The sequence below is a fragment of the Arachis stenosperma genome, chromosome 7 (assembly GCF_014773155.1).
Source record: "Arachis stenosperma cultivar V10309 chromosome 7, arast.V10309.gnm1.PFL2, whole genome shotgun sequence".
Lineage (NCBI taxonomy): Eukaryota > Viridiplantae > Streptophyta > Magnoliopsida > Fabales > Fabaceae > Arachis > Arachis stenosperma.
In genome coordinates, this window is record NC_080383.1 from 85,830,929 (window position 1) to 85,858,821 (window position 27,893).

General features: G+C 32.1%; 2 protein-coding genes across 3 annotated transcripts; one reads left to right on the forward strand and one right to left on the reverse strand.

Annotated features, from left to right (window-relative positions):
* Positions 1 to 1,187: 1,187 nt before the first annotated feature.
* Positions 1,188 to 7,725, forward strand: LOC130940349 (uncharacterized). Its single transcript, XM_057868459.1, has 5 exons — positions 1,188 to 1,405; positions 2,762 to 2,819; positions 3,931 to 3,994; positions 4,084 to 4,188; positions 4,304 to 7,725. Exons 3-5 carry the CDS (start codon positions 3,956 to 3,958, stop codon positions 4,556 to 4,558), a joined length of 399 nt encoding a protein of 132 aa, XP_057724442.1. The 5' UTR covers positions 1,188 to 1,405; positions 2,762 to 2,819; positions 3,931 to 3,955; the 3' UTR covers positions 4,559 to 7,725.
* A 10,169-nt stretch (positions 7,726 to 17,894) lies between these two features.
* Positions 17,895 to 21,531, reverse strand: LOC130942102 (bidirectional sugar transporter SWEET2). 2 transcript variants are annotated; one of them, XM_057870793.1, is made up of 7 exons: positions 20,921 to 21,531; positions 20,688 to 20,724; positions 20,237 to 20,453; positions 19,982 to 20,140; positions 19,770 to 19,889; positions 19,485 to 19,619; positions 17,895 to 18,430 (listed from the first exon to the last, which is right to left on the reverse strand). In XM_057870793.1, the coding sequence occupies exons 1-6, from the start codon at positions 20,979 to 20,981 to the stop codon at positions 19,506 to 19,508; spliced, it is 708 nt and encodes a 235-aa protein (XP_057726776.1). In that variant the 5' UTR covers positions 20,982 to 21,531; the 3' UTR covers positions 17,895 to 18,430; positions 19,485 to 19,505. The 2 variants fall into 2 exon arrangements, with proteins under 2 accessions (XP_057726776.1, XP_057726775.1); XM_057870792.1 differs by having other exon boundaries at positions 17,895 to 18,437; positions 20,921 to 21,525.
* Between the last annotated feature and the right edge of the window lie 6,362 nt (positions 21,532 to 27,893).

Sequence of the window (27,893 nt, forward strand, 5' to 3'; positions counted from 1 at the left end):
AGAAGAAGAAATAGTACTTTTATTAATGCATAGTACTCAACAGGGCTCCTCCCCTCACCCTAAGAGGTTTAGAAACTCATACTGAAATAAAACAATGGAAAACGAAAATAATGGCCGGTCAGTGGGAGGTCTAAAAGGTTGAAGATGATTCAAAAGTTGTGAATTACATGAACATAAACCCTTAAAAACTAAACAAATGACTAGTAAGGGTAAAACAGTTTATATAGCACTAAAATCCACTTTTGGGGCCCACTTGGTGAGTATTTGGGCTGAGCTTTACAAATCCCACAATGGAACAAAGATCCAAAAAGGCTTAATCACATTCTCAAGGACCAGCAGAACCCAGAATACACTACAACATTTTAGGTCTATGACCACGGTTTTTTTTGTCACAGTTTTTAAAAAAGGGTGGCCTAAAGGGGTCTATGGTCACTGTTTTTTACAGTGACAAAAAAGGGTCTATAGTCATGATTTTTCAAAAAATGGTGACCTAAAAGGGTCTATGGTCACGGTTTTGGGAGTGGCCTAAAGTGATCTATGGTCACGGTTTTGGGAGGGTGGCCTAAAAGGGTCTATAGTCACGGTTTTAGGGATGACCTAAAGGGGTCTATAGTCACGGTTTTTTACCGTGACCAAAATAGATCTATGGTCACGATTTTTCAAAAAAGAGTGACCTAAAAGGGTCCATGGTCACGGTTTTGGGAGGTGGCCTAAAGTGGTTTATAGTCACGGTTTTGGGAGTGGTCTAAAAGGGTCTATGGTCACGGTTTGGGGATGACCTAAAGAGATCTATGGTCACAGTTTTTTACAGTGACCAAAAAGAATCTATGGTCACGGTTTTTTAAAAAAGGATGACCATAGAGTACCTTGTCCAAAACGGCGTCGTTTCTCTTCCTTTTAAAAATTCACATTTTTTTACCCAAACGATGTCGTGCAAACACCCTCCCCCAACCAAAATCCCTCATCCCCCCAACTTTTCCCATTCCCTCGTAAGTTCCCCCCAAATTTCCCCAATCCTTCAGCTCGTAAGTTCCTAAGTTAGGGTTAAAAAAAATAAGAGAACTGGCCAAGCCTTCTTTCCTGCCCAGCCACGCATCCTCCTCCCATCTCTCATCATGCAAAACCTAGTTGCCGGTCACCATCTTCGAAGGCCACTGTCCGTTGCCGTCTTGCTCCAACCCGTGAAGCTGGGCATCAGCTCTGCTTTGCCCACCGTTCGTCATTGGTGTTCGTTGGGTCATCCTGGAGCTTGTCTCAAAGCCTCAAACCCGTCGCCGTTCATGTCATCGTTGTGGAAGCCTTAAAGCTCTCCCCAAATCTGCGAATCGCCAGCTTCACGGGCCTGGTGTACAAAGTCCTCAAAGCTCTTTGTGTCAGCACTCATTCACTCCATTGAGTATTCCAAGTAAGTTTCTTTCTTTTCTTTTCTACAAACACTCTGTTGCGTTCAAGATCCGTGTTGATATTTTCTCTTAAAGCATGCAACCTTAACTTTGGCATCTTTCTTAATGCAATAATGATTATGCGTGGATCTATTGTAATTTGAATCATATCTACAATCATGCTTTCAACTCCATGAATTTTATCCTGCAAAATTGATCAGCATTACAATACAATGTTAGTACTCTGTAAGCAATATTTTGATACATACATACATACATACACTTATCTTGAAGACAAAACCATTAAAGCATGATTTTCTTATTCTTTCATGTTGGAATATATTGCAGACTTCTTCGGCGTTCCATAGTCTTGTTTGTTGACCACAATTTTTGCTAGACTCTTCATGAATGATTTTCCAACACATTTTTTTAATCAGGCTATGCATTTTTATATATTTTTCATTATTATATGAATAAATACTTATAAGAGACTTGTCTGATAGGCTTTTTATCCCTGCAAAGAAGCCAAAGAATTTAATTAGTTTAGTTTTTACAATTAGATAAATTTTTTCAATTTGATCTCATAATTTCAATTCTAATGAGCATTGATCTGCATTCGAAAAGTCCCTTTAGGGTTGCTCTTTAGCTATATATCATATCCTATGATTCTAGTTGAAAGTGTACTAATACATATAGGGATACCCTGTAACCGAAGCATAATAAATGGAATTCAAGTTTGACTTTTAACTTTCAACTTTTAAGACTTGTAATTTGTTCATTTATTAGCTAGGGGCATATTCTTGTAATCTATTGTAGCACTACTGCTGCTGCTTCTATTAATATGTCTAGTTATTTTAGAGGAATATTATGTATGATGCATTCATGCTTGTCTCTCATTACATTCTCCTTTTAAATGCGGCTGATTTTTATAGATTTAGTATATAAGTTTTCTAATTTGCTAATTTAGTACTTCATTCTATTTAGGATCATGTAATTGTTTAATGTTTTCTATGTGAAATGTGTATTTTAGTATCATCTACTTTATTCTTAGTGCTTCAAATGAATGCTATGCTACCCTATTCTTACTGCTTCAAATGAATGCTATGCTGCAGATGTTTGGTGAAAAAGCTTTTGAGAAATATGGAAAAAGTTTAATTTCCTTTACAATCAGGGCATGTCTTCTAGTTTAGGATGCTTTGGGTGGGAGTGATTGAAAAAGTTACTAGTTAATCTGAGGGAATTTGGACATTGTGAAAGTTAAATAATTTGCATCAGTTTGTAGATTATGTATTTTTATCATCTATAGTAAGTATCTATTTGAATGTTTTGAGTTATAAAATAGAATAAAACTAAGGAGCTTGCTATCTTCTACGATGCAGAAGTTGGTCTTGTTATATTCTCCAGCACTGCAAAACTTTATGAATATGCAAACACAAGGTTTCAACTTTCAACCATACTTCATCTAATTCATTTCCATCTTAATTAATAACCTTATATATATCTACCTATATTTGATTTGTATGTGCTTATTGTTATATATATAGTCTTATTAAGCTGATAATTAGTACATGATTTATCATAATAATATTATTGATGATTATGCATGACCAAAATCTTATATGTCGATAGCCTTGTTACATTTCTAATTAACAACTTCTAACAAGCTTTATAAGCTTAATAAAGCTAAGCCCTATGCTGTGTTCATCCGAAGACAAAGCTGCAGAGAGAAGAGATCTAGTATCTTAATTAACTAGTATTCATCAGATATTCATTTTCTTTAATCAATAGTCTTAAATTTGACTTTTGAGAATGAAAAAATGGGGATTAAAAGAACTAGCTATATCCCTTATTATAGGATCTTAAATACTCTAATAAAATTGTCTTTTCATATATAAATATGTTTTAAAACAGATAGCTTGTTTCATTTTACTTTTCATGCATTATTGTTACCTTCCATCTTAAGTAAGTATATATAAACTGCAGAACTAACATTGAGAAAACTTTTCCTAATCATGAAAATCAATTATATGGTTTATTCTATGATGATGATATAAATAATTTGTTCAAAGAAGAAATATATTCATATATAGTGTTTGAGGTATAGACTTTTTTTTATCCTGCTCATATATAAGCTAAGGAGCAAGGATATCTCAACATATTAGCTATCAATTATTATAGTAAGATTATTTATATACTTCAATTTCGTTAACATAATAATTTCATATTATTTAAGGATTTTTGTATCTATTTTCTTTGATTTTTCAAATAGGTATGTGTTTCCCAAGATATTTTCTAATTATTGATATGTAAAATCTTCAATTGTTAAATTGCATATATTTTCCAGAACATGCTTGATTATGTCTCATTTTAAGACTGATTATGACTACCTGAACTGCATTTTCGAAAATTAGTTCAATTTTGAAGGCTTGATATCATCAAAGTAAGTTATTTTCACAACTCTCTTGGCTTTAGTGATGGTATCGTGTATTTAACTAACTCTATGTTGCAAAAAAATGTAGGTTATTTCTGACAAAAATTGTGAAAACAGATCCAAGCAAAAATGGAATCATCGAATGGGTCCAGTTAGTTTTGAATTAGTACGCGCTGAATTGGTATTTTTTTTGTGCTTTTTATTTAAGTATTTTTGCATCTTTCATGTTATATGTGTTTACTTAGTCACATGTTGGTGGTTTCTTTGTAGCGTGCAAAGAAGGAGGACAATGAAGATCTATCACAATCTGAGATGTTTATTGTAACTCGTACGAACAAAAATAGAGAGACTGATCTGAGAACACAAGAGACGATTGTAAGTTGTCTAGTTTCTTAGAAGAGTACACCAAACAAGAAATGTATTAGCTATTTTTTTTATTTTGAAGTATTTGGGTGCATGCACTTATGTTGATCCTATTTGTGTGTAATAGGATCATCTTCAAAATTTGAAACAATCAGGATACAATGATGATGAAGCAGTTCAAACAGTTTTCGAAAAGGAGAGACATGGTAGAGTTCATTTCTATGGTCGATCAGTCACAAAATCCTCTCTTAAAAAGGATAAGGAAAAAATTAAAGAGCTATGGAGACAAGAAGAGAAGTTTTGGATGCAAAGGTCGGGAATTAAATGGCTTAAGTGGGGGAGATCGCAACACAACCTTCTTTCATGCTTCAACTATTTATAGGAGGGATAGGAACCGAGTAGACAGATTGAGGAACAATGAAGGTAACTGAATTCGTAATCAGAAAGATAGTTTGGGACTAGTTGAGAAATATTATTCGCAACTGTTCACATCTGCTAGAGGGAGTAACAACATACTCGAATATATAAACTATGTTCCTGTTAGAACATCATCAGACATGAACAATGACCTTCTAAAAGAAGTCACAGAGAAAGAAATAAAGGAGGCTATTTTTGGCATGGATGCATCAAGAGCCCCAAGATCCAATGGTTTTAGTGGACAATTTTATCAGAGACATTGGAACACCATCCAAAAAACAAATATGCGGTGGTTAAAAGTTTCTTTGACTAAGGCTACATCACCAAAGAAATTAATGAGACACAAGTGGTGTTTATCCCTAAAAGACCAATAAGTTGCTGTAATTATGTATACAAGATAATAGCAAAAGTGATGGTGGCCAGGTTGTGAGGTATTATGGAGAAAATAGTTTCACCTACTTAAAGTGCTTTTGTAAGCGAAAGAGTGATCCATGATAACGTAGTCATTATTCAAGAAGCTTTTCATAGGATCCCCAACAAAGGAAGAGAAGCCTCACTAGACTTAGCCATTACACTGGATATGAATAAAGTGTATGATAGGATGGAATGAAATTTCATTGAAAAAGTTCTCAAGGCTTTTGGTTTTCACCAGAAGTGGATTAAGCTAACCATGGAATGCATCAGAAGTGTGACATACAAGTTCAAAATCAATGGAACTCTCACTAGGAAAATCATTTTCCAGAGAGGATTAAGACAGGGAAACCCCCTTTCACCATACCTTTTTATCATTGTTTCGGAAGTTTTTACCATACTTATGGATAAAGCTCTTAATAAAAACCTGATTTTGGGAGTCAAATTAGCCCCAACAACACCAGTTATCTCTCATTTATTATTTGTAAATGACTGTATTATCTTTTTAGGTGCAAAAGAAAAGAAAATATACCAACTTCTTTAAGTTCTCAATGAATATACCTCAGCATCAGGCCAAGTCATCAATTTAAAAAAGTCAGGGATAATCTTTGGAAGCCAAGTTTCTCTTCAAACAAATGTTGACATAGAAGATATCCTCAACATCCTGACATGGGACAATCTAGGAAAATACTTAGGGTTACCGGCGCAATGAGGGAGATCAAAGAGCAAGTCTTTGGATTGGATTATAGAAAAGGTGGATCATAAAATAGAAGGGTGGAAAGATAGCCTGGAAAGATAGCCTGTTGAATTAGGCTGGCAAGAAAGTGCTCATAAAAGCAGTCATCCAAGCGATACCAACCTATTCCATGAGCTTCTTAAAATTTCCAAAATCCTTTTGCAACAATCTAAGCGCAAAGGTGGCTAAATTTTGGTGGAGAAGCCAAGGAAAGGAATTGAAAGAGGAGTACGCTGGAAAGCGTGGTTAAAGCTTTGCACGATCAAAAAAGAAAGAGGCCTCAGATTCAAGGAGTTCCATCACCAAAACACAGCCCAACTAGCCAAGCAAGCATGGAGGATCACCAAAAACCTGAATGCCATTTGGGTCAGAATTCTAAAAGCTCTATATTTTTCAAATTGTAAATTTTGGGAGGCCGTAAAATGCTGGAGAGGTTCTTGGATTTGGAACAGCATTCTGCAGGGAAGAGATCTTTTGAGAAACAAAGCGATGTGAAACATAGGCTAAGAGAGGAATGTAAAAGTGTGGAAGGATAACTGGATCCATAGCGTGGAGCAACCACTAGACAAGAACAACAATGAAAATCTAAGAGTGAAGGCATTAATCTCTATATCCAGGGAGTAGGACCAATCTAAGATTCAGAATCTCTTTTCCCTAATCATTGCAAACAAAATAATCCGAACCCCAATTTGCAGAATAGTAGAACGGACAACCTAATTTGGCCTTACAACAAGATGGAAACTACACAATAAAAATAAGGTACCACATAGCAAAAAAATAAGAGAAAGTAACATAAAAAAAATCTCCTCAACAAGCACTCTTATGGATGATCTTTGGCTAGGAATCTGGAATTTGAGAACATCACAAAAGATTAAAATATTCTTATGGAGGATGGCTCACAACATTTTACCAGTAAAAGCCAATTTGATCCAAGAAAGATAACCAACTGTAACCTATGTCCTATTTGTATGCAGGAGAAAGAGACAACAGAACATGCTCTGTTATTCTACGAGTAGACCAGAGCGGTTTGGCTTGGCTCACGAACTCAATGCATTCCAACAAAGAGAAGTGTTAAATCGGCGGGAACATGGTTACAAGACATGTTAAGGAAGTGCAACCAAGGAAGCAAACCAAAAGCAATTCAGACATGGAGTAGGATTGACATCACAATGTAGGCAATTTAGAAAGCAAGAAACGAGAAAGTCTATCAAACTATAGATCCCAATCCAGAGACAACAATCAAGCATGCAAGACTATTGGAATTGGATTATCTAAATGCAACAGAGAAGGAAAAAATTACATACAAGAAAAAAAGTAGGAGAAATTCAACACTTATTTTTTGGAGACCTCCACCACCAAATTGGCTCAAGTTAAACACATATTCTGCCTTTTTCAATGAAACCAATTCGGAGCCATAGCAGTAGCAATCAGAGACAGCAATGGAAACCTCAGGGGAGGGACTGCAGTAGAAATACAAACAAGTTCCAACCTATCAGCAGAAGCACTTGCAATTAGGGAGGCTATCATTTTAGCAAAAAATCTTAGAATTGAAAAAGCAACAATTAAATCATATAATCTACAATTGATTTAAGCTCTCAAAACAAGAGTTACCTTATGGAAAATAAACCCAATAATTTAAGACATAAAATTTGTCCAGAATAGACTCCCAAATTGTGGATTCGCTTGGATTCCAATAGATGAAAATTGGCTGGCTCACACTCTAGCGGGCCTAAAAATGAAAAAACAACTCCAACATCAATGGTCTATCTCTCCGCCCAACCAAATTGTAGAAATTCTCAAAAAAGAGAGGATGGACATACCTCATAAGTAGAAAAGGAATGGAAGATAAAGCGGGATCAGCAGTAGTATCTTAATCTTATGCGAATTGTTACATGCAATGATATCTCGGCATAAGTGAATCCGTCAACCCTTAGCAGGTGTTCCTAGTCTTTATAACTTTCTTTTAATTAGTGGGAAGCTCCTCTATAACAGGTTTTTATTCACTTGCCTAGGATTAAGTCGTTGTAGTAGCTTGTCCATGGTCTCCCGCATAAACATCGTTCATGTCAGGACCTTCATTCTTCTCGTTAATCATCTCTTTTTTTTTTCTAAGGTCATTTTGTATGGGTAGAAAGGGGTGAAATATGAGTAGTAATTACTAATTAGGAAGGAGTCCTAGTAGATAGTGGGTAAGAACTAGGACAAGAGTTATGTTCTTCCTGGTTTGGGATTTCTCAGGTCAATCTCTTCAACCCGTGAACCATAAAAAAAAAACTAATTTTTTTTTAGAATAAAAAATTTATTTCAAAACATGCTAAATATTGTAATTACAACATAAATTATTTGACTCTAAAACTGTCACGCTCTAATTTATGATGAAACTGTCTAGTCACTTGTAACTTCTTAAACTTAGATGTATACTTGTAATCATTATGATTTTACCAGGTAAATTCTTTACATACTAAAAAAATTAGCTTTTAACATTATAGAACTTCTCTAAATTAACAGTACATCAAAATTAAATTTTTTTTAATATCAAATAAAGTGAGATTAAATAAAAATTAAATTGATATCATTCAAATTGTAACAAATTTTTTCGATTTTATTAATTATCTAATTTTACTAATATTGCATTTACTTGTCACTAAACATTTGCACATGAGATTAGAACAAATTTTTTTTACAAATGTATATCTTTTTTATAAATTACAGGACTAATGCCTAAAATTAACCAAATGAACATTTTAAACGCACGTAAAGTATTTTGAAATGTGATTGAATATTTAAATATATAAATTATATACATTGATAAATAAATAAAAATATTTATATAAAAAATCTATAAGTAATTAGCACTAATATATAATTCAAACTTATAGAATAATGTATTACATTTACAGAAAAGTTTTACATCAAAATTATTTACGTAACTAAATTCAACCAAGTTGTTATAATATATTTTTCATTCACGCATTTTTTCTTCTTCTCGTACATCGCTACTATTACTGTCTCTTCTTATTCTCCTCCTTTTTCCTCATTTTCTCTTTTATCTCTTCTTATTCTCCTCCTTTTTCCTCATTTTCTCTTTTATCATTGTCGTCGTCACCATCACTACCACCTCCTCCTTTCTTTCTCATTTGAATTTATTCTTCTCCTTCTTTTTCCTCTTCCTCTTCCATCATCATTATCATTATCATCATCGCTGCTGCAACTACCTCTTCTTATTTTCCTTCTTTTATTATCACCACTATTACTTCCTCCTCTTTCCTTTTTCATTTGAATTTATTCTCCTCCTTTCTTTTTCTCCTCTCCTCCTCCTCCTCCTCCTCCTCCTCCTCCTCCTCCATCATCATTATTGTCGTTTTCTTCTTATATGTAAATTACAGTGTTTTTTTTTTTCATTTTTTTCAAATTTTTTACACATGTAAAATTTTAATTCAATAAATGTGCATTTAATTCTAATTGAAAAGCAATGCTCTTAAAAGAAGTAAGAACAATAGAAAAAAAAAAGAAAGAAGAATAAGAAGCAAAAGATATAACATTAAAGAAGAGATTAAACTACATTTATTCAACTAAATAAAATTCTAATATAGTACATATACAAACATGTTCATTCAAATAATTTTAGTGTTATTTTATAATCTTTTATTAGTATGTAATTTATTTTTTACATTCATTCAATATATTTTTATTATATAAAAGTTGATACCAACTCTTTGTACATTGAATCTGAGTTATATTTTTTTCCTAATAATACGAAGTCATCAATTTTGATTACTTGGCAAAACCTTAAAAATTAATCAGCCAACTTTTAGTAAAATATTAAAAAAATTAAACCATAACTCCCATCCATAATTAATTAATTTACTACGTATTATTATTCAATAAAAATATAAAACATTAATTAAAAATAATAAACATTTACATTAAAAGTATCATAATAATAACATTATCATAATAAATTTTAAGTTATAAAATATTCAAATTCTATCCTATTTGACCTACTTATATATCATACATGAGACTTTTATTATTATTATTTCATTTCACAATTCGTGATTTGTCTATAAAAAATATTTATACCAACAAATGAAGAGGAACTTATCTTCTTAAAAATAATTCTATTAGATGATTAGGTACAAAATAAAAATATTTATTGTATTTTTAAACAAATTTATGAAAAAATACTCTTATTACTTTTATTATTTATAAATTTTTTAAGTTTTTGTAATACTTTACATATAATTATATTTTAACATCCTTATAATTATACTTATTTCAATATGTTATTTAAATTAAAGAATCAATTTTGATCATTTTTCAATACTGTTTTGAGTTTGAATCACTCGAGACATTATCTAAAAGAGTGGGTTAAAAAAATATTAATAGGTATTTTTATTTTTTGCTATTTAAATTATTTTTATTAAAAATAACTTATTCAATATATATACACAAGATAAGAAATATTCTAAAAAATTTTATTCTTACTATTATAGATGTCATTGAAAATTTATAGGCACTAGGAGAAGAAAAATAAATAGATATAAAAAAATCTATAAAAAATAAAGTTTTTGTGCTACATCATAAAAAATTATTACATATTCAAATTATAAAAAATTCTATCAAATTATACCTATCATAAAAATTTTCATCAAATTATAAATTTCTAACTCAATAATTATTACATATTCAAATTAAATTAAAGGTTGCAAATCAAAGTGTTACAATAATTTTTGTATTATTTGATAAAAAAAATTATTGGACACAACTATCTTAAATCTAATTATACTCCAAGTCACCAATAACACTAAAGCACTATCTCAATTGAAGAATTTATACAATCTCACACTTATATTAAAAATCAAAGTAAATGATTTTAATTTTAAAATTGGCTCTCAACTATTACCAAGATATTTGTTCCAATAAAAGATATTGAAATTTGACCTCTGTTACAACAAATCTAATAGATAATACTATAAAAAAATCTATTTATTCAAAACATCATTTATATTACTCATTTATATTCTTCATTTATTATAGGAATCAACTTCACCAATACTACTATTCTCAGATTTAGATGACATAACAATCAAGAAATTAAGAAAAAAAAAAGTAAATGAATCCAAGTGTTTATAAGTTTACAAAGATGGAACAAAAAAGACAATAGAAAATGTTTACAAGTTAACAGTTTAGAAAGAACATATCTTTACAAAAATATATGAAAAAAGAAATAAGTCTAACAACAACCGAAAAGAAAAAAAGAAGAACAAATACCACATAAGAAGACTAAGTTCGTCAATTAAAACAAATACAAAAATAAAAATAACAAATAAAGATGTAGTTTTGTACAACTTCAATATAAAAAAATTTTGTATTATAAAATATTTTAAATAAAAAATATATTAAATTTAATATTAATTTGTATATATTTTAATTAATTTTAAACAATATAATACTTATTAAAATATATTTTATACTATTATTAATTTACCACTCTATGCATCACGCAGATCTTAATCTAGTTAAATAAGATTATTATACATGTTCATTCAAGTTTAATACGAGAAGCAATACTCCTAAAAAAAAGTAAAAGTAACAATTTAAAACTCCTCCTCCTCCTCCTCCTCCTCCTCCTCCTCCTCCTCCTCCTCCTCCTCCTCCTCCTCCTCCTCCTCCTCCTCCTCCTCCTCCGTAATTAAGATTATATATTAAATAGTATTTTATCTTATTAATTAGGTACTTCTTAGGTGCTCTTGAGGTACTCTGGTGTACATAGATGGTTAGATAGAGTGTATCTATTAGGGTTAGGATGTCTAATATCCTTGTATATATATGGATAATAGTAATGAAAAATGCAAGAAAGCTTTTCACTCCTCAGCTGTCTATTTCTCTCTTTTCAGAGCCTCCCTCTCATATGGTGCTTGCTCCACTATTTTACCATTCAACTCTGCAGGTTTGAACAGAGTTTTGTCATGGTGCGGTGAGCGTGGAGCCTGCAACAAAGTGTGAATCTTTCACCACATATGAGAACTTGTAGTGAGAGTAGCTCGTAAAAGTAGATCTGTCCGATTTATTCATCAATGGCAACGAATGAGGCAGAGGTGATGAATCCAGATACGCAAAGTTTCACTGCAGTAGATTTTCAGAACTTTGCAAAGATGATGGCTCAGTTTCAAGCTTTTCAAGCCACTTCTAGATCTAACACCAACCTTCTTCAAGATCCTTCAAGTTGTTACTACCTTCACCCAAGTGAGACACCTGGAATCGCTCTCACAACCACTCCACTTACCACATTGAATTACCACACTTGTCCAGATCTGTGTGGATCTGTTTAAAATCGAAGAATAAAATTAGATTCATTGATGGCACGTTACTCAAACCAGCTCCAACGGATGATTCGTATGATGCTTGGGACCGTTGCAACACGTTTGTGCTATCATGGCTACATGGATCATTGAGTCCAGAAATTTTGCAGAGTGTACTGTGGTGCGACAATGCACACGAACTGTGGAAGGACCTCAAACATCGATTTTATGAAGGTGATCTATTTCGGATTGCTGAGCTTGAGGAAGATCTGTTCGGCACAAAACAAGGTGAGTTATCCATCACCTCTTACTATACAAAACTGAAAGGGATTTGGGAGGAAATAGACGAATTCAGACCCATACCACCTTGTGCTTGCTTGAGTAATTGTAGCTGTGGGTTAGACATAATGAGGCAATATAGGTTGCAGTCTTATATGATTCATTTTCTTAGAGGTTTAAATGACCAATATGCAAGTGTGCGCTCCCATATTATGTTGCTTAAGCCCCTTCCAGATGTGAATACTGTTTTTTCTCTACTTCTTCAACAAGAGAGACAAATGATGCATCTCATTGAACTAGATTCTAGAATGTTAGTGAATGCTGTTCACACTAAATCTATAGGTGAAAGAGAGTTATATCAGATTAGCCAAGGCAGTGTCAAATTTGTTAATACTGGAGGTGAAAAAGGCCAATTTGGGGCCAATAATGTCAGAGGAAGAGGAAGAGGGCGTGGTAAAGGTGGCAAAGGTACTACTAGAGGAGCTTTCAAACTTTGCTCTTATTGTGAAAAACAAGGTCACTTGGTGGATACATGTTACCAGAAGCATGACTTTCCACCACATCTGCAACCAAATCACTCTAATGGAGTACCTCTTTCAGCTAATTCAGTGAACTCAGTGGTAGTTGCGAGTAATGCAAAATGCAACCCCACAGTTATCCAAAATGAAGGCAAGATCAGTCTGGATGGGATATTCTCGGATAGACAGAAAGAAGCACTTATTGCACTATTCCAGCAACATAAAGAACCTCTTCATGATGAAAATTTGGCAACCATTCATGCTCCTTCAGCCGGTATATTTTATCTCATTTCTCTTTCCGATTTTGAATTGAATTCTCAAGATTGGATTTTAGATACGGGAGCAACTGCTCACATTTGTTTTAGTCTTAAACATTTTCATTCTATTAAACATATTAATCCAGTTAAAATTATCATGCCAAATGGTTCACAAACTGTTACAACCTTATGTGAAACAGTTTTCTTCTCAGCTGATTTTTATTTGACTGAGGTTTTATATGTACCAAGTTTTAAATGTAATCTCATTTCTATTTCAAAAGTTACTAATGCCTTATCTTGTTGTTTTATGTTCAATGCTCATAATTATGAGATTCAGGAGCGACCTACCTTGAGGATGATTGGAATTGCTGATCAAAAGCGAGGGCTGTATACAATGAATACTCAAGCAAAGATGGCTGTTAACTTTAGCAAATTAGAAGAAAAGATTTTGAATATTATGACAGAAGAACAGGACACTTCACACACTTCACAGAGTGTTCTTTGGCATTATAGGTTAGGCCATATTTCTTTTGGTAGATTACAACAATTACGAAAAATGCATCCATTCATCTCATATTCAAACAATGATGTACCATGTGATCCATGTCATTTTGCAAAACAAAAGAGATTACCTTTTTCGAATAGTTTGAGTAAATCTGAATTTCCTTTTGATTTGATTCATGCTGATATTTGGGGGCCTATTGCCACACTATCTACTTCTGGCCATAGATATTTTTTAACCATTGTTGAGGATAGGAGTAGGTTTACTTGGATTTTCTTTATGAAAAATAAATTTGAAACTCGCTCTCTTTTAGAGAATTTTGTTGAAATGATTTATACACAAAAGGGAATCATGGTAAAAGCCATTAGAACTGATAATGGCCAGGAATTTTTGATGACTTCTTTCTATCAAAAGAAAGGAATTTTACATCAAAGAAGTTGTGTGGAAACACCACAACAAAATGGAATTGTTGAAAGAAAGCATCAAGATATTCTAAATGTAGCTAGGGCTCTCATATTTGCTTCTAATCTTCCAAATTGTTTTTGGTATTATGCAGTGGTTCATGCTATTTACATAATTAATAGAGTACCCCAAGTTACATTTAAACATAGCCCATATCAGATTCTTAATGGCAACATTCCAGAATTAACATCTCTAAAGATTTTTGGTTGTTTAGCCTTTGCTTCTACTTTGTATGCTCATCGAAAGAAATTGGATCATAGAGCACAAAAGTGTGTCTTTCTTGGATATAAATCAGGGACAAAATGCTATATTTTACTTGATATTAAAACCAAAGAAGTTGTTATTTCTCGAAATGTTATTTTCTATGAATCCTATTTTCCTTTCAAAGAGATTTTGTCCTCAAATGATCAATCTTTAGGCATTAAAAATTAGTACTCTCAAAATATGTACTCTCAAAATTCTAATGCTTCTCATCTTGAAATGAATTTTCATTCAGATCCTTTTTGCAGTAGTGAAACATCAAATAAATTACTTAATTTGGACACTCTTTCTAATTTCAAAAATAATTCACTGACAAGATCAAGAGACTTGCATTCTAATGAAGAAATTCTCATTTCTAAACCTCATGCACCTGCATCTAATTCTCATGCATTATCCTCTCCTAATACTCACTCATTGGAACTTGCATCTCATGATTTTTCTTCTGGTCAACCTTTCATTTTTGAAGCAAATAATTTGAATCCTGCTGTATCATTAACTAATCCAAACAGCACATCTGATGCTAATGAACTTAGAAGATCATGCAGGCAAAGAAAACAGCCATCCTATTTGAAAGAGTATCATTGTATGCAGGTCAATGCTACGGCTCAGCAATGTCCAACTTTCTTTGAAGTGAAGTATCCGATCTCTGACTATGTATCTTACAACACATTGTCAATAAGGCATAAAGCTTTTTCAGTAGCTATATCCTCCACCACAGAACCAAGAAGTTATGAAGAGGCCATCCTCTATGATTGCTGGCGTAAGGCAATAAGTGCTGAATTGAATGCTCTTGAGGAGAATAAAACATGGAAACTGACTTCTCTTCCTTTTGGAAAGAAGGCAATCAGTTGCAAATGGATTTTCAAGATCAAGTTCAAACCCAGTGGTGAGGTAGAACGCTACAAGGCAAGGCTCGTTGCAAGAGGCTTCACTCAAACGGCAGGTTTTGACTACTTTGATGCCTTTAGTCCAGTCATCAAACTCACTACTTTAAGAATGCTTTTGGCTGTTGCTGCTACTAAAGGATGGTATGTCCACCAGTTGGACGTCAATTCTGCTTTTCTCCATGGAGATTTACCAGAAGAGGTGTATATGAAACCTCCATTAGGATTGGCAATGCCAGCTGGTTCAGTTTGTAAGTTGGAAAAATCGTTATATGGCTTGAAACAGGCTAGTAGACAGTGGCATCAGAAGTTATGTTGTGTTCTCGTTGAAGATGGATATACTCAATCAAAATCAGACAGTTGTTTGTTCACTAAATTATCTGATTCAGGCTTCACATGTATCCTTGTTTATGTGGACGACCTAGTTTTAGCAGGAGATGATTGGAGAGAAATTGCAAGGATTAAACAGCTCTTGGATAACAAATTTAAAATTAAGGATCTTGGCGAATTAAAATTTTTTCTTGGTTTGGAAATTACCAGAAGTCAGCAAGGCATTGCCATGTATCAACGCAAATATACACTTGACTTGCTTGATGAGTTTAGGTTGACGAATGCAAAACCAGCCTCCACGCCAATAGATTATACAACTCATCTATCTAAATCTTCAGGAACTCCTCTTGATGATGTTGCACCTTATAGACGGCTAATTGGACGTTTAATTTACCTCACCAATACACGGCCGGATATATGCTTTGCAGTTGGTAAGCTCAGTCAGTTTTTAGATTGTGCCACAACAAAATATTTTCAAGCCGCTCTGCATGTACTTCGATATCTTAAAGGTGCTCCGGCCAAGGGAGTGTTATTTTTCACCTCCAACAATCTCACATTCACTGCCTTCTCTGACTCACTTTCAGTATCTGGAATTTGTTTCTTTCTTGGAAAGTCATTGATTTCTTGGCGAAGTAAGAAGCAACACACCATAGCTCGCTCCTCGGCTGAAGCTGAATATAGAGCCATGGCTCTTGCCACTTGTGAGGGAGTGTGGCTCTCTTACTTGTTGAAAGACTTTAGAATACCTCTCTCTCGTCCTATTGTTATGTATTGTGACAATCAATCTGCTCTCCATATCGCTGCTAATCCAGTCTTTCACGAAAGAATTAAGCATATAGAGATTGATTGTCATACTATTCGTAATAGAGTTCAGGAAGGACTGATTAAGCTTCTTCCAGTTTCTTCAACAAACCAAGTTGCTGATATCCTAACCAAGTCACTGTCACCTAAAAATTTCTTCTCTTGTAATGACAAACTGGGTCTCATCAATTTTCATGTGCCCCAGCTTGAGGGGGGATGTAATTAAGATTATATATTAAATAGTATTTTATCTTATTAATTAGGTACTTCTTAGGTACTCTTGAGGTACTCTGGTGTACATAGATGGTTAGATAGAGTGTATCTATTAGGGTTAGGATGTCTAATATCCTTGTATATATATGGATAATAGTAATGAAAAATGCAAGAAAGCTTTTCACTCCTCAGCTGCCTATTTCTCTCTTTTCAGAGCCTCCCTCTCATATGGTGCTTGCTCCACTATTTTACCATTCAACTCTGCAGGTTTGAACAGAGTTTTGTCCTCCTCCTCCTCCTCTCTATTGAAGCATAAGAAGACATTTCTGTGTTTGTAGTAAAATTTTGGTGTCAAAATTAAGAAGTTTTTGTATTTTTGTAGCAACATTTCGATGTCAGAATTAAAAAATTTCCGTATTTTTTTTGTTTCTAGCAAGAATTCAATCCAATTAGTGTGAACCTACATCCATTCAACTAAATAAGATTGCAATATAGTACAAACATGTTCATTCAAGTAATTTTGGTACTAACTTGTGATATTTTAGTATGCAATTTACTTTTTATATTTATTCAATTAAATAAGATTGTAATACTCCTAAAAAAAGTAAGAATTCATCATCATCATCATCACAAGAAGCAAAAATAAAAAATAAAAAATTGCAGCATTAAAGAAGCTGTATTTTTATAGTTAAATTTTGGTGAAATTAAAAAGTTTCGGTGTTATTTTCTAATAAATTTTGCATAATTCAAAACTCTTCATCCTCCTCTTCTTCTTTTTCGTTATCTCACAAAAATAAAAACAAAAAAAAGAGAAAAAAAATTAAACACAAAAAAAGACATACATAATGCCGCAAAAAAATCACCATGAAGATGAAGAGAAAAAGAAAAAGAAAACGTAGCAACTACATGTAGAGAGGGAGTGCGAAAAAAAAGAAAAAATGCGAAAAAGAAGAAGCATGCGACACCGCTGGGAGTTAGAACGTGTCTACACGCTCTCACTAATAAAATTAGTTTTTGTTAAGTTTAAACCAATTTGATTAAACTTGGTTGCCAAAAAAATTTGGATATATAGTAGAATTTTTATATTTATTCAAGATATCAGCACATTTAAGAATAAACTGTCAATTTTCAAGGTTAAAAAAAATCACAATTAATTTTCACATTTTTAATTTAGAGATTAAACTGTAAAGTGCTTAAACTTGAAACTCTATAGTGCAAAGCGCAATCAACCCTTAAACTAATGCTCGAGCACCTAACTGATAATACAAAAAGACGATTGATTAACTTATTATTTACAATGGCTTTTCTAAAGTGAGATAATATTGTATTACACATAATTAACTAAATATAATATAGCTCAAATCTTTAAAAACATTGATGTAAACTTTTATACAGGAAAATCAATGTGAATACATGATATTCTTAAATCTTTGAGTCTAAGCACTTGTACAGGAAAATCACTTCTTGCTCTTTATTCAGCCTTCTGACCATAGCCAAACAAATAGATACAATATGTAACATACAAGACTATAGTGCACAAGAAAGAAAATGGTTCTCAATATATATATGTTTCTTAAATCTGATGAACATGGAAATGACCTAATTGCAAGAGTAGATCAAAGCTTAGACGCCATGAAAAATTGCAGCAACAATGCACTATGTATGTTTTTCCTTTCAAAATTCCAATTTGAAAGCATTGTTCAACTCCACCAATGAATGCACACATATACAGAAACTTGGAACTTTGAACTTTGAAGTGGTTCACTAGAGTAACTTCTGGCCACTCACACGTCTCACACGGATGCAACGGTAATTGCATCAAAAAAATTGACAGAATCAAAGGAATGTAGCAACTGTTTATTCTTTGCACCTTGGAATCTGTTTCCTACACCAAATAAATAAATAAATGCAGCTGTTAATAACGAGAACTACACATAAAGTTTATTATGGCACATCCAGTATGTTCTCTAAAAATTTTCGTTATCAATTTGGTCCTTCAATGTCTGAAGTACACATTTATTTGGTCCTTTGTTGTATATTATCCTAATGGTTATGTGCTATGAAAAGACAAATTGATATATAAGGCTATGTTTAGTTTTTAGAACAAAATAAGCCAGGACACTCATAAGTCATAACAAGATACAAAAAATTAGTATTTTTGTATTTTGTTTGGTGATAAACTATATATAAGGAAGAACAAATTATGAAAGTCTAATTTACTCTCATTTTCTTTTACACAAAAAATTTACAAAGAAAAATATAATAATAAAAAATTAAATTATGAAAAATTGATAAGAATAATGAAAAATAAAAATGAGTTCATGTCTCATATGTCAAATATGATTTTGTGTCTCCATATCCGTGTCCCTGTGTCAATGTTCCGTGTCCGTATAAACAAACAAAGCCTAAGGTCTTTAAAGGACTAATTTGGTGTAATTTGTTAATTAGATGGGAAAAAACCAAGTGCATATTCTCAAGATGAATGATATTTCAGGTTGATTAATCAATGACATGTTATAGCACTGCCAAATCAGAAATAAAAAAGCAAGTAAGAAATCAGATAAATCATGTGTCAGGGATTACAAACATAGTTTAGAAATCAAGGTAGAATCATCATCTGAATGCCAGAACTTCATGTACTAATTTCATGATAAAATTGCATTCTTAGTCAAATAGAGAAAAGGCAATCTTAGCAATGAAATCAAAAGATCATGAATGAGTATGCTGCATGATCACTTTTCTTAATTCTTGATTGGAATATGGAACAGAAGCACTTCATGAGTTCATAATCAATAATCAACGCAATTAACTCGGGAAAACTATCTCCAAGTTGAGCATCAATTAGGTTTAGCATGGCCATTTTAACAGATCAACCCCACAAAACTGCAAAAACCAGATATCTTATTCTGCACTAATATGCATTTTTCCGTACCTTTGTTTTCAGAAGTACTAATCACGCATATGACACTATCAAAGGTTCTCTAGATTCTTCTCTAGATTTACTCTCGAAATAGAAATATAATACCAACTGTACGATTCCCAGAATAGTTCCTATCCCATTTGGCACCTGTAGAAACACAGATGTAATCATATAGATAAATGTTAAATTGCACAAATCAAGAGATAAGTAGATAACCAACAAAACAAAAATTTCAAATTAAAACAAGTATACAACAATAAATAGGAAAAAATAAAATAGTGCTCAGAAGAACCTTACATAAATGAAGGGATCCTCATTGAGCAATCCATAAACCAAAAAGGAGGTGCTCATTAGGAAGGTGGAGAGCGAGAGATAAAACGGCATGAATTCGACACTCTTTGTCTGAATGACCAATTTCTGGGAAACATAAATACATAATTCAAGTAAATTCATCAAGTCGAAAAGCACAAATCAATGTTAACTGGGTATCCATGTAACGAAAAACTTACAATTATAAACAAAGGTGAGGCAAACATTGAAATGAGGGAAGCACAACTCAAGAATCCAACAAGGATTCGGCGTGTTTGACTATCAGTTACTTGCAAGCTCCCAACTAAAATGATCACAAAAACGCCGATAACTGCCAGCAATAGTCCAAACATTCTCACCTATCAAATTGCAGTTTAAGAGTTTCACAGCTTAAGTTAGAAACCAACCATATCCATATCACAAGAACAAGATTCCAATAGTGTGGGAAAGTTAACCTTTTTTGATTTCTCAGCATACACAAGGAAGATAATTATGTACACAAACTGAAATACTGCTCCGATCGAATTAACCGTCGTTACCAACAAATTATCGGGCGATATCAGAGGCGTGCCATACCACATGCAGATCAAGCAGTTCATGAGAGAGTAAATATATGGCAATCCTGAGAACATTTCAGTTGATCCATTTCTGATAATTCTCCTAAATGTGGGTCTACAATTCAAAAACAGAAAAAGAGTTAATAACCAATGAAACAAAAGGAACATATAATAACTAAACAGAAGTTTCTTATGAATAATGATTTAGCATCTTAAAAATATTCCTAAGCATGTTCCTAAATGATAAAGAAAGTAAAAAGTATAAACTATCAATGTCTTGGAATCTTTTAATCAATTCTTGCTTCATTTAGTAATTAGGAGGATAAATCATTTTTCTAAATAAACTTACATGGGAGATACAAACAACCCAAAAGCAAAGATATTCCCTGCAAAATAAACAATTAAACATAGTGATTATTACTAAAATAAAATAAAATAAAAAGAGAATCTAAACTCTGTAAAGGAAAATCTACTAATCCACTACTACTAGCATATTGTAAAGTTGGTTCCTTTTGATTCATCAAAAAAACCCCAGAATGCTAAAAATCCCAGAAACAGAAAGACAAAGATTAAGGTTTGTACCTGCGACTCCAGCTGCATCCTTTGCAACCTCATAGACAGGATATGCAGCAGAAAAAGACATTAATAATCCTCAAAAATCAAACACCAAACCCAAACAACAACAAATGCAACCAAACCAACCCCTTAATTTATAGCACTACAATTGGAAGTGAAATTTGACTATTCAAGACTTGCCCTATGTGAATGCTTGTTCCTATCCCACAGAAATTGGAAAAAAACAAAGAAAACTCCCCCACGTTTCTAATAGAAAGACCAGAAGGTTTTTTTCTCTCTCCAAATCTTGTACTTGAGACTTGAGAGGGTGATAAGTAACTGATAAATGCAGCTGAAGGCCTATTATGTATAATGATGCCAAACCTCGAATTATAGTTATCACATAAATAAATTAGAAAAAGGGGGGTTTTGTTGAGCCACTAAAATTGAAGCAATTTGCAATTGTGTACATCCACAAGATTAATGATGAATGTAAGTTGTTGCTACTGAGAGAGAATTGACCCACAAGGCATAGAATTGTGTACATGATTATGTGAGGGGGGTGTGTTTTTAACTTTTAATGTTAAGTATGATTGTGTTGTCTGTTTGTGCGTGTCACTGAATGTATTTGGAACGTGTCTGAGCTGTTCGGATCAGGTCTATGGTGATTATGGGGCATAACAATTCGCCAACATTCAATAGAAACTAAATATGAAGATAAAGATAAAAAATAAATAAATTAAAGAATTTTTTTTTAGTTTTCTATTTATAGAAAATAATTAAAATTTAAGTTTTGAAAATTGAAATACATTATTTTGTACTAACGCCTGCCATCACTTTACAGTTTAGATCAAAATATATTTTATAAAAGTATACATACAGTTATAATCTAATAATTAAGAGTTGCGTATAAGTAATTGTTATAATTTGAAAGCATTAGGTTTGCTTTATGACGATAATGCCATTTGAAATTATATAAGTATAGATATGAAAAAGAAAAAATAATTATTTCTATCCATAAATGCTAAAAATTTTAATAAAATTACTCATAGAAAAATAAGATTATAATTATATTCATAAAAAATAAATTTTGTATAATAAAATTACCAAACCCTTTAGTTTTATTATTTTAAATATTTGTGAATAAATTTTTTTTTGAGACTCAAACACAGTCAAAATCAAAGAAAGAGATGATTAGATGCAGTAAAAGATTTTTTTTCGTTATTGTTAAAGTTGTTGAAATACTATTTCTCATTTTTAAATGAGAAAAGAAGTTTTATCTTATAATATTTTTTTTAATAATTGAATAAAATTTAATATTAGAACTAAAAGGAATAGATGATACAAAAACAAAAATAAATACATAAATAAACAAATCTACAAATACAAAATTTTTAAACAAAAAGAATAGAAAAGATTCTTAAGTTTTAGAAAAAATAATTATTTGTACTCATAAACTTTAAAAACGTTGACAAAAATACTCATTAAATAAAAAAATAACATTATATATATAAAAAATGGGTTCTGTATGATAAAAATTACTTAAACCCTAATTTTTTACTTAACTTTTAAAGAAAATTTCAAATTATCCCATCTTTTTAATTTCAACCTTTCACTTCATCGCTGCTTCTTTTTCTCAAAATTCCAATCTTTCACAACCGACTACTTGCTAGAACTTGTTGAATATGTGAACCTCATCTACGAATAGAATGATTCTTTGGTTGCTCTCTACTTTCAGCTTTTTGGTCCTGTCCATAGTGTCTTTGACATCTTTGATTCTGCTGATGACAGTGGATAAAGAGACAACGCAATAATAAATGCATTGGTGATGGAAAAAAAGAGTTGACGATGGCTTTGGTGATGGTGGTCTTGCTGGTGCCAGGGGGACCCCAAAAGAGGATGAAGAGAGACAGTTATGGTGGATGACGGAGCAAAAGAGAGAAGTGGGAAAGAAGAGATGGTCTTGACTAAGGACATCGTTAAGAGTTCTAGGGCGAAGGAGCTCGTATAAGGACTTGTGGCATGGGTGTTCTTCTTGGAAGGACAAAAAAAGTTGAAGAAGGAAGATTGAGGATTAGTGATCTATGACGTTTTGAGAGCAGGAATGCCTCCTCATGTTGTTGTTGCTCAATATCAATTGTTTAATCCTTTTGTGGGCTTCTGGAGTGCTTCGAGTGAGAGACGAAAAACCGTTCTATCTTGGATTGCATGGGAGCCAGTGGTGAAGAAGGTGAAGGGTTCGATTTGTGAACGAGGATCTATTTAGTGGCTTTCACGGTGGATTTGTCGTCGGTGACAACTAGAATGCGGCTTTCTTTGTGTGAAGAAATCGGCCAAGGTCTTCACCACCACCACCACCATTGATTTCGATCTTGTCTGTTGTAGTAGTTTCGGACTCTATGGCAAAGGTTTTAAAGGTGCAGGTTGAGTTATGGAGGGTTAGAAAAGTGAGTTGAGGTTAAAGGCGGGAATAGTTAGAGAATTTTATTAAAAAGTCAACAAAAAATTAGAATTTGGATACTTTTATCGTACGGAATCCATCTTCCATGGGTATAGAATTAATTTTTTTAGTTTATGGGTACTTTTGTCGATGTTCGTAAACTTTATAGATACTTTTGGTAATTTTTTCTAAATTTTACTATCAAATATTCAAATTGTAGTTTGGTATTTATAAATAGAATTTAATTTTGATGTATTATTAGTGTAAAATTATTTTATAGGTGTATTTAATTATATAACGTCATATTAATAAAAGTAACTATTTTTTACATTAATTGAATGAATAATTATTAAAAAAATAATTATAATTATACGATTGTATAAAATATTTTATATTATCAATATATCAAAATTAAAGTCTTTTGTTTATAGACCCGGGGGGGGATCATACTTTTGTTTATAGACATCTTAATTGTAATATACTAATATGGCTGAATTGAAATGTATCCAACTTTGACTTTTATCATAATAAGAAAAATATGATCTTTTGGAATTGTATATACCTTACGAATATTCTAATTTCTATGAATCAAGAAGGGACTAAGCTGAGACGATTCAAATAATTGTATGGAGTATATTGTTGTTTTCGTTAGTCTAATTTTTGGGGAAGGCAACTATTAGTTTTTCGTTTCATGGTATACGGATTATAAAAAGTCAAATGAAGGTTTTTTTTTATTTGGTTACTTCTACTATGAGTTTCTTAGCATGGTACTTTATAATATATTTTTGTTTTTCTAATCTCTTTGCTCTGCTTTCTTATGTTGAGTTTTTTTATTAAAAGAAAATATTTTTACTATGATTATAATTTGTATAACTACTGGGTATCTTTTTCTTAAAAAGGCATTAAGATTCACATTGATTTGAGTTAAAACTTTTTGAAACTTGTATGATGTGTATATATATAGATTGGAATATGGTTTTTGAGCTAAGAACACATAATCCGTGAGTTTTTTAACTTAATTGCATGGTTATAATATTTAACCATGATTGTTATTCTTGTGTTTTTTTTCTCTATGATTGTAATCTTTGGTTTGTTCCATTTTATATGTCTATTATTCAGTGTATATTCATACAATTATGTAATTAAGGCCATTATTTGATTATAGCTCACTTATCCTAAATAGCCCACCATTTCATTTACCTTTATTTGCCACATTGAGCTTTTTCAACCCCCTTTTGTTCTTTATATTACCACATCACTAGGCTTAAGCGGAAAAACAATTAATTACCCTACTTGAATCTTTGATTAGTTTAAAATAGTGAGTGTGTGTCAACTAAGTGTGGGAAAATGTGAGAACCTTGGTTGATGAGAATTTGTTTTGTTTTTATTGACAAATATTGAGAATTTGGGTGTATACTTGTGTGAAATTATAGAAACTATATGCTTTGATGTATTATGGTTTCATACATATAAAAAAAAAAAAGAAACAAATAAAAGAAAAAAGAAAAAAAGAAGAAAAAGTAAAAATTGTTAAGTTCAATAAGAAAATCAATGCATATGTGATGGAATTAGAATTGATACATGAGTGTATGAAAATATGTAAAAGTGAGATCTTGGGTGGCTAAACTTGACTTTGGAATTGTATAGAGTGTGTGTATGTATTAGGTGAGAATTTATGTTAGTCAAAGATTCATATGATAGCTCACTTGGCTATGCATATATACTCACCCTTACCTTAGTCCCATTACAACCTTAAAAAGTCCTCATGATATTTGCATTTGTACACTTGATAATTATTGATTGGTTACATGAAGAACAAGGTTTTAGAAAGCATGATTAGAGGAGATTTGAGTGGTTTAACCCCAAACACTTGAGTGATTAAAGTGCATATACTCATTTAGTGAGGGTCCAATTGCTCATTTTCATATGTCCATATTGATCATTGCTTGTCTTGCAAGTTTGTGAATTCTTTTAACTAACTCAATTCAACTGTGAATGTGTTTGATGTAATTTATCTAGCCTTTGATTGTGCATATATGATTTCTTGAAAATTTGACTCACTTTGACCACATATATGCTTATATATATATATATATATATATATAGTAATTAGAATAGCATGATGCATGTAGGTAGCTTGCATTTAGATAGGTTGCATTGCATAAGTTCTACCATTTTGCCTTCACTCTTTTGGTTCTCTTGAACTTAGCATGAGGACATGCTAATGTTTAAGTATGCGGAGATTGATAAACCCCATTTTTAGGGTTTATCTTGTACTTAATTTAGTATATTTCATCCATTATTCTCACACTTATTCATATAATTCGCATGTTTTATATTTTCCTTCCTAATTTTGTACTATGATTGAAAACATGCTTCTTTGGCTTTAAATTTGCTAATTTTAATCCCCTCTTATTACCATTCGATGCCGTGATATGTTTTCTGAGTGCTTTCAGGGTTTATAGGGCAGGAATGGCTTAGAGGATGGAAAGGAAGCATGCAAAAGTGGAAGGAAAACAATAATTTGTAGTTTTGAGAAGCTAACAGTGACGCGCACGCGTGACCAGGAATATGTTCAAGCGACGCGTACGTGTGGCTGACGCGTACGCGTGGCAGAGCGTCACGTGCTGCATAAACAGAAAACACTAGGAGCGATTTTTGAGCTTTTTTTGACCCAATTTCAGCCCCGAAAATCCAAATTAGAGGCTGCAGAGTGGAGCAAAATGGGAGGATCACTCATTCAACATTTATTCACATTAGTTAAGTTTAGATGTAGTTTTCTAGGGAGAGAGGCTCTCTCCTCTCTCTAGGTTTTAGGGTTTTTCTTAGTTTTTACTTTTATTTCTCATCAAATTCAGGTTTCTACCTTACTTTAATTTAGTTTCTCTTCTACAATCTATTATTCTAGCATCTTTGTTTATCTTCTCTTGTTGATTTTTTTTATATTTTCTCAATTTAGTTTATGAACTCTTCATATTAGATTCAATTTCCTATTAATGCAATTTGAGGTATTTCATGTTTATTGCTTCTTCCTTCAATTGTTGTTATTGATTCCTTGCAATTATTAGTTTTAGATTTTACATTCTATTATTACTTTCCTATGCTTTTATTTTGTACCTCCCAAGTGTTTGATAAAATAATTGGGTGAATTTTAATTTAGCTTTTTGTATTCTTATCTTGGATTGAGTAATTTGTAGACTCTTGAATTGTCAAAAGTCTTTTGTTGATTGTGATTGAAATTTGCTAGTTGGCTTGAGCTTCACTAACTCTAGTCTTTGATTAGGACTTGTGAACTCAAGTTGATTTACTCACTTGACTTTCCTTCAATTATTAGAGGTAACTAAGTGAGAGCACTTTGCTATTACCTTCACAATTGACAATGATAATGAGGATAAGAATTTCAATTCTCAATTTTTGTTATGACTTTTCTTAATTGTTATTTTATTTCCCTGTTATTTACATTACTTGTTCCTTATTTCGAAACCCAAAAATATACTTTCCTATAACCAATAATATCTACACTTCCCTGCAATTCCTTGAGAGACGACCCGAGGTTTAAATATTTCGGTTAATTTTATTGGGTTTGCTTAAGTGACAAACAAATTAAATATTGATTGAGGTTTAATTGTCGGTTTAGAACTATACTTGCAACGTGATATTTTTGTGAAAATCTTTACCGACATTTTACACCTATCATTGACGGACTGATTTCTGTTCGATTTAACTGTTTAAAGACAGCTTTTAAACTGACAATTATGTTGTATAAATCGAACCACATAGTTTGTCGATTTCTAATTTAACTGGTCTGATTGATTAATTTAGTTCGATTTTTAGAATATTAATGACAATCGTTTTAAAATATAATTTTTTTATTTTATTTTTGTGATGAGCTAATGAAGGTTATTTTTCAAGATATTCTTTAGTTCAATACTTTTTGTAGATTTAAATTCTATTTAAAATTTTTCACGGACAAGATGGCAATGAATTGCTAACGAAATTGATAAATAATGTATAAAATTAGATAAAAACTCAGGTGCAGTCGACTTCACGTGAAATTGATAGCCGAGAGTTATTAGATGAAAATTTAGTCAAATCAGTCAAATTATCTAACGATTCTTAGTTATCAATTTTATGTGAAGTCCACTGCACCTGAGTTTCTACCATAAGATTTTTTTTTTTTCACAAAAGGCATCATCCTTGTTAATATGTTTTTTCTCTTAGAGTAAGCCCAGCCAAAAAGAAGTTGACCACAGTTTTATAAAAAACCAATCCAAAATCGAAACGGAAAAAATTGGACAAACCAATTGCCACATTCTTACACAATGACGGTCAGAAAAGAAATAAAGAGGGTGTGTTTATCAAATCTTTAATATACCGACTAAACACAAAAAATCTTTAACCAATTTACAGTGCTGAGTAGTTTATTTAACTAAGTATAGGAGTTTGAATTCTATTACGTACATATAGTAATTTACTAACCAACAACAAATTTTTAAATTAAATTTTGATTCGTAACGAATTAGTTTTTTATGCTGAGTTGAGAAATATTATGAAAAAAAA